Source organism: Chaetura pelagica, unplaced genomic scaffold (assembly GCF_000747805.2).
Source record: "Chaetura pelagica isolate M959 unplaced genomic scaffold, ChaPel_1.0 scaffold243, whole genome shotgun sequence".
Classification (NCBI taxonomy): domain Eukaryota; kingdom Metazoa; phylum Chordata; class Aves; order Apodiformes; family Apodidae; genus Chaetura; species Chaetura pelagica.
Window position 1 is genome coordinate 226,356 of NW_009952712.1, and position 7,709 is coordinate 234,064.

General features: G+C 50.8%; 1 protein-coding gene across 1 annotated transcript in view; it reads left to right on the forward strand.

The window, feature by feature from the left end:
- The first annotated feature begins 4,021 nt into the window (after positions 1 to 4,021).
- The window catches only part of ERICH3 (glutamate-rich 3), a 16,044-nt gene continuing 12,356 nt past the window's right edge, over positions 4,022 to 7,709 (forward strand). The window contains exons 1-3 of the mRNA XM_009994579.1: positions 4,022 to 4,033; positions 5,022 to 5,147; positions 7,185 to 7,307. Coding sequence (XP_009992881.1) covers positions 4,022 to 4,033; positions 5,022 to 5,147; positions 7,185 to 7,307 — 261 coding nt within the window. The remainder of the gene's footprint in view (positions 4,034 to 5,021; positions 5,148 to 7,184; positions 7,308 to 7,709) is intronic.

Here is a 7,709-nt window from a genome sequence, read left to right on the forward strand (position 1 = left end):
CTTCTTTAGTTCTGCATCGGCAGGGCAGTCCGACACATCCCGCGCCAGCACTGCGCGGTGCTCTGGGTAGAGAGAGTGACCCAGCGCGCTCAGGGCCTCCAGTCACTGACCAGCAGGCTTTTGGCTCCCATTTCCTTGTCCTCTTGTGTTCAAATTGGAACCAGTAGCACAACTGGGGTATTTAAAAGTATTTGAAAAAGTGTTGTACATGAAAAGCTCTTTTATGAAGAAATAAACAGGACTTCAAATAAAATACTTTAAGCCTTGCTTAGGGCTGTGGCAGCTCCTTCAGCCTCTCCAAGCAGGGCAGGTGTTGCAGCTCCCTGAGCCTGCTGCAGTGCTGGGGCTGCTGCCCCTTCCCCAGCTCTGCTGCCCCTTCCCCAGCTCTGCTGCCCCTTCCCCAGCTCTGCTGCCCTGCTGGGCAGCACACGGGGCTGTGCCTCCCGGGGACAGGACTTCCACCTGTCCCTGATGAGCTTGGTGAGGGTCCTGTGCTGCCTGCAGGCACCGTGTCGGCTGAGTCCCTCTGCCTTCCCGAGCATCGTGGCTACCTCTGGGCACAGCCAGAACAAGCTCTTCGATATCTGCTTAGAGATCTGTGGATGCGTTTGAGCTTGCTGGGCAGCACACGGGGCTGTGCCTCCCGGGGACAGGACTTCCACCTGTCCCTGATGAGCTTGGTGAGGGTCCTGTGCTGCCTGCAGGCACCGTGTCGGCTGAGTCCCTCTGCCTTCCCGAGCATCGTGGCTACCTCTGGGCACAGCCAGAACAAGCTCTTCGATATCTGCTTAGAGATCTGTGGATGCGTTTGAGCTTGGTGACCATCCCCTGGGGCAAAGTATTCATAAAGTAAAGTGGTTCTGAGTATCAGAGCAGAGAATGTGCCATGGTTTGGCTGTTAAATAGTTCAGCTTAGACAGAGAGTGAAGAAAAACTCATGAAGCTTTTGAAACAAACACCTGGGTGGGTGTGACCTGTGTGTCCATGTGGTCAGATGGGCAGTGTCCTCACTGAGGTCGGATGGCCAGGGCTGAAGGGGTCCTGCAAAGACTGAGGCAGCATTACAGTGTGATTTGGAGAGACCTCTCCTCCTTTGGCTGCCACCTGAGTAACACTGCACGTGTGCTTAAGGGTTTTGTTAGCTTGGAATAAACTGATTAATTATTGTTAGACTCCAAAGCCCCATCTCTCAAGTCACCTGCTGCCTCCAGTGAGTTTGGGTTCAGTAGCTGTGTTCCAGCGTGGTTGCTCGTAGGCACAGCTGTGGTGCTTGAAAATCCTAAACCAGAAGCCAGAGCTGTGCCTGGAGTGAAGCCCAGAGGTGGTGCATGGTGTTGGCCACTGACCCAGCTGCAGCTTCCTGCTGTTGGAGGGTGGCTGTGGTCTGGGGGCTGCAGTCAGAGGAGTCAGTCCTCAGGAGTTACAGCCCCGTCTCCTGACAGAGCAAGAGTCTCCTTTTGTGGAGGCTTTAATGCTGAATCTCAGTTCTGCAGAAGAACAGTTTGGCACCATCTGCTCACCCCTCTGCAGCCCCTGTCAGCATTGGTTTTGCACGTGGGATATACTTCTTGGTGGCTGAAGAGTTTCCTTGGGGAGGGAATGTCAGGCAGGGGCTGGGGGTCTGGGAAGTCTCCTCAGAGTCTTTGCTCCCAAGTGGAGTGTTCCAGGCAGGAGCCTCTGCCATGGGAGGCTGAGCTGGGGGTTGGTGGGTGTGTTCTCTCTGAATGCGTGAAGCCTTTCCTGTGTCTGTCCCCAGCAGGAGCAGGGGATGCTCCAGCAACCTGCTGAGGTGAGGAGTGGTCTCCAGCAGGGGCTGGGCTGGGGGTTTGCAGGGCAATGTGGGGCAAAGAGCAGGGGGCTGGACTCCCTGGGACTCCACCAATCCTGAAGCTGTGGTGCTCTCTTAGGTTATTGCTTTGGTGAGCAGTCACTGATTTAATTGCACTGCAGATTATTAACTGGGAAGGTCTACTTTACAAAACTAATGTAGGATGCCTACTGTGATTTTGTCCTGATATAATTTCAAAAGTGTAAGAATTGCCTTAAAAATAATTGTGTCATTAATTTTGGAGCTGCAGATCAGTCAGTCTAGCTGCTGTGCCAGGGAAATTGCCTTTCTAACACAAACCTAGAATTCACAGAGAGAAGATAAACAGGCAGATAAAAAGGAGCACCTCGTGGGTCTGATCCTTGGGTATCAGCAGGAGGCTCCAGAGGGATTTGGGCCAAGCCCAAGCATGACAGCAAGATTTCCCACTACCAGCTAAACTGGCCCAGAATCACCTGGTGGAGGGTGAAGGAGTCAGCTGAACTGAGCAGGAAAAGGGGCAGGAGCTGCAGGGAGCCCAGGCAGCCCTGCCCACAGCCCCTGGTGTCCTCCAGCTCCCTCCCTGCTGCATCTCCTGGCAGCTGATCCCAGGCAGGCAGAACCCAAGGCATCCAGGGGCATTCTTCCCAGTGGCTTAATGGGTTTTGCCTCAGGCCCAAAACATTTCCTTATTGCCTCAAAAACCCTTTTGAAATTTGACTTTAATTCAGCATTTTTGAGGACCAGCCTGTTCATAACTTAAATGAGGAAATGTGTGTATGAAGGCTTGTTTGAAACTGAAGGTGCTACAGGGCTGTGCTGATGGGGGAGCCTTCTAACTAGTCATATGGGCCCTGAAATATTAGATGGAAGGAAGCAAATTAAAAGGAATTGGATTGAGTTTCTCCTCTGCCTCTGCGTGCAGTTGCCAGGTGATGCCATAAGTCAATACTCAGCATGACTGATGTAATCTGGAGGTTTCAAATGCAAATGCAAATAGTGGATTAAAAAGTAAAGTAGAACAGTTGCTACACTGTGAGTGATTAATCAGCATGCATAACAGGGTAAGCTAAATTGGTTTGTTTAAAGTTTAATTTATTGCTGGTAGGCTACCTGTGAGGTTATTGTGAAACCCCAGATACATTCCTGTAAGTCCATGATCTCTTCCTTTTTATGGATTTCTTTTCTTTCTTTCTTTTTAAATTGCTCTTTCTTCCCTTGAGTATACTTATGTGTATGGCAGCTCAGCCCAGCAATGCCATGCATCTTGAATTATCTCACTGAAGGATCCATAGCAGAGGTGCAGTGGCATTTAAATCTAAAGCCAAAGAAGATCAATCTCTTGTTGTGTAAGTAAAACACATCCTGCCTAGAGAGCCCAAAGGTCAGGCTGCACTTATGATGCAGGGTGTATCTCAGTGTATGCATTTTACAGATGTGAAAGGATTTAGGGTAATAAACCTTAAGCTGACTGTCACCTACCGTGTCATTTGTCCTCTTTGCCAGAGGGTGAAGATAAGGTTGTGCTAAGAACTATTTAAAAATACACCTGCTAATTATGGATGCTTCAGTTTTTGTGTTCAGCTCTTGTATAATAGGTTCAGTTTTTTGGGTCCCGCATCATCTCTGTGATGATTTAGCTCTGTTGGCTTCCCAGAGACACGTGGCATTTCTTGGGTGGAGCAGGGAAAAAAAGAAGTATTCTCATCAATGCAAGTTGCACTTGAGACAAACTGCTGCCATATGGTGACAGCCTGCAAAAGCCTGCTGCAGTGGCATATGCTTTCTAGCCTGTAAACACCACAGAAGTTATGAATCCTGCCCTGTGCAAGTTTTGTGCAATTGATTTTATGAATATGTTTGTGGTATAAGCATTCTTGTCTGTTTATGTAAATAACATTCTGGAGTCACTGTTGTTGTGTCTGTGGTCCCTGGAGCAGACAGTTCAGCTCCTCACCTGGCTGTGATGGATCTGTTTTCCCAGGTGGTTTGTGAGTCCACTTGGTGTAGAGGCCAAAAGGAGACCTGTTTCCTGCTCCAGTCTTTGTGTTAGGAACAAATCAGTGATGGGCAAGGCAACATTTTGGCAGGGGTGTTGCTGAATCCCAAGAGTCCAAACAGGAGGGGAGACTAAGTGTGGTTATTGACACCTGAAGTTGAAGCCACAGTTTTCAGTGCAGGTGTTCCAAGTGATGAACTTGATGTACAGGCCTGATGGTGGGAACGGTAAAGAAGAGGAAATTGCCATAAAAATGGGTGGAAATGTGGATACTGAAGGAAGTGTTGGCTGAAAGCACAAAGAAGTTGTCTTCTTCAGAGCAAAGATCTGCATCCAAGTTAGTAAGGTGTATGCTGACTTTCAAGCCAGTGAAAATACTATGGAAGCAGTGTCCCATTGTCCTGTCTTACAAATATGCCTGGAAAAGCTGCCAGAAATGCCATCACTGCCATTCTCACCAGTCTGGAGGTGGCAGAAGGAGGGGGAGACGGGGTGTGGTGGGTGGTGGTGCAGGAGGCCTGAGATGTCCCTCTGCCCAGAGGTGGTCAGGATGCTCATGCACTTCCAGCAGGACCCATGGCAGGGCAGGGAGGGACCTGGCCAGGAACCCACCTCCAGGGGGTGTGCTGGGTGGTGCTGACCTGCTGAGGGCCAGAGCTTGTCATCTGAGGAGGCCGTGGCAGGAGCTGGTCTGGGGGTTGTGCATCTGGTGCTGTGCTGCTCTGCCTGGTGTAGGAGTCACTTGTTCCTGACACAAGTCTTCTCGAGGCAACAAGATGTTGCTTTTACATGATCTAATGGGCATTTATCTGACAAAACGCTGGGCGTGATTGATCCAGGCAGCGTTTTGTGCAGCAGACTATTGGATAAGTCTTCTTAACTGTAATGATTTGGCTCTCAAGGGGATTATGTGCATCTGCATTGATTTTATTTCAGATTTCTGGCAACCTACAACAGCCTTACAGACAAACACCTGGTTGGATATTTCAACAATACCCGGATAAGACGACACCTTCAGAAATCAGGACTGGTGAGACTGAGATTTCCTTTTCTGAGGAAAAGCCAAAATAATTCCCGCACCGTGGCAGCAGCAGAGGTGCTGGGAGCTAACTGGGAAGAGAAAGCAGTCCTTCTGGGAAGTTGCCCTCGGCTTAAAACATCCTTTATTCTGTCTTCTCCTCTTCCTTTTCGCTGCGTGGTGCCTGTTCCCGGCAGGTCTCGAGGAGTGGCAGGATCATTCCCGAGAAGGAATATCGGCTGAACGCCATGAGGAAGGACCAGCAGCAGCAGGTGCAGGAGTGCCTGGCTCGGGCCATTTTCCACAAGGTCCTTGACATGGAGGTATGTGTGTGCTGTGAGGTGATAGCCTGTCCAGACACTGCCCTGCTGACAGTGGGTGGCTGTTTTCTGTAGCGGTGCCCTCGTGCTGCTCTGAGAGGCTCCGTCCTGCTGGGAAAGCTGAGGCTTTGTGCTGGATGGGCCCACAGGGCACCTCTGCTGGGCTCCAGCTGGTAACCAGTCTGGCGTTAGAACACATGGTCCTGGCTCACTCACTGCACTTGGGTGGTCATCAGGTTATGGGATGATACTCAGAGGGCTAGTTTGCCTAAAAAATTCTAATCAAAACAGTTTGAACATGGCTGTGCATCTTATCCGAGTGCCAAGTCTGGGCATATTCCTGTTGCCTGTCCAGAATGGAGCTGGTCCCTGCAGCAAAAGATCAGCTGCTCCCTGGCCAATGCCAACACCCACGGGTGCAAGGTGGATGGGTGGGCTCAACAGTGGTGCCACAGCAGGGCTCAGGGAGGGCAGCGCCAGGGAGCAGAACAGAAGCAGATGCTCTCACATTCATTGACATCTCATTCTTGTCCATTACTGAGATTTCTCTTTCTCTTACACTGGTAGCGTCATCATCAGCTGGAAATAAAAAGGAAACTTGAAAATTCTCTGAGGAAAGAGAGGGTGCAGAAAATCAAGGTAAGGCCTGAGTGCTCCTGAGCACTGGTGAGACCTGGCTCTGGTGGGACGTGGCAGACTTGCCCTGTGTTAAATAACAGCCATGAGTCAGGCCAGAGATTCCCTGAGACAAGTGTCCTGTCTCTGATGTTTATGGAAGATGCACAGGAAGCTGGTAAGTGAAGGATGATCCTGCCCCAGGTTATAGCTCCTTCCCCTGTCCAGCAGTTCAGGAACTTTGACTCATGCACATGATTCCTTTAGAATCTACTTACTGTTATCCTGGTTTTGGAAATTAATAATGACTTGTATGAAATGGTGCTTCCTTGCATTTAATGTGTCTGCTGTCTGGTAATTCTGTTGGATGCTCCATTTTTCTCATTATGAAAAAAGATTTAATAACTGTACCCGTTTTCCCAAGCATTTGTGGTTTTCCATACCTTTTTGATATTCCTTCTCAGTTTTCTGAGCTGGAGGCCTTCAGCCTATTGAATCTTTCATACATGAGCCATTCCAGGCTTCTCATTGCTGCTGCCATTTTTGTACCTTTTCTAGTTCTACTGTTTCTGTTTTGAAATGTGGAACCAGAACTGGATGAATAATTGAAGACACACGTTGCAGTTCTCCTCGTAATTCTAGACACTCTCTGCTTTTGGCTGCTGCTGAGCACTGAGCTCACGTGTTCAGCTCTTTGCCTCTGCACATGACCCTTAGCAGAACCAGCATGTAGGTAATGAAAAGAGGTTTCAGGGGTCTTCACTTTGGTGTCATGTAGGCAGAACCTGATCCTGCAGCTGTTAGTCAGGGGAGTCCCACCAAACTCAGTGGTTCCTTTCCCCATGAAGCTTCTTGGACTCATGTGGGAAAAGCTGTTCTTGTTTGGGCTGAAATATGCTCAGTACCTTATTTCTTGAGTAGCAGCAGCCTGCATGCATCCAGAGGAATGCACTGAGAAGCTGCCTGCTCCTCTCAGCAGTTGAAGAACAATGGGCAATAATTTTAATTTTAGATAATACATTCAAGAGCAATTCACCAGGTAAAAACAGGGAGGAGATTTTAGTGAAAAACACTGGTAACTGGTAACACAGGCATTATTTACTGACTGAAGTTCTGCTGGTAGAAGGTCTCCACAGTGTAAAAAGAGAGAGACTTTCTACCAAACCAGGAACGGGGAGATAGCCTGGAATCAGGCAGATGGATTGAAGGGGGGGATCTGCAGCTGGAGAGGGCTGCAGGGAAATGAGTGAGAGAAGGGAACAAGTCTTCTCTCTCGTTGCTCTCCCATTCCCCCCTGGATTCCTTCCCTTCCTCAGCCACGTGTCCCATCGGGTCTGGGCGTTTGGTCGTCCCGGTGGGGCAGAGGGAAGGGCAGCTCCAGCACTGCTGGATCCAGTGCCTCAGAGATGTGCACGATTCCCTCAGGTGGAACAGGCCAGGAGGTCCCTGGGAGGTGCCATCCCCTCGTGCTCCCCACACCCTCCTCCTCCGGGCCCAGGGAACCTGCAGGGGCTGCACCCGCTGGTGGCTGGAGCAGCGGCCGCTCCGGTGAGTGTCCCCAGCCCCTGGCAGCACAGGCTGAGCAGCTGGGGCCAGGGCCTCCTCCTGCAGCCCTGGGCTCAGCTCCTCTCTGCAGGACCGGGCACTAACGAGGGATCTCTGCCTCCCACGCAGAGGGCACCCGGAGCTGCCGAGGGTGGGCACCCGTCCCACCAGCACCCGGCCAAGCCTGCCCTCCCTGCCCTGGTGAGTCACCCCAGCTGAGCAGGGTTTTAGGGTTTCACGGTGTAACGTGGTGGTCTGGGGGGCATACGAGGAAATAAAAAAAGGCAGAACGATGCTGCACGTTGAACAAAGCAGGCCCAGTTCTGTCCTGCATCCTCTCAGTGCCCGCGTGCTGCAGTCACCAGGGCACGGCTGGGGGGGCGGGGGGCCCCGCGGCCGCTCCCC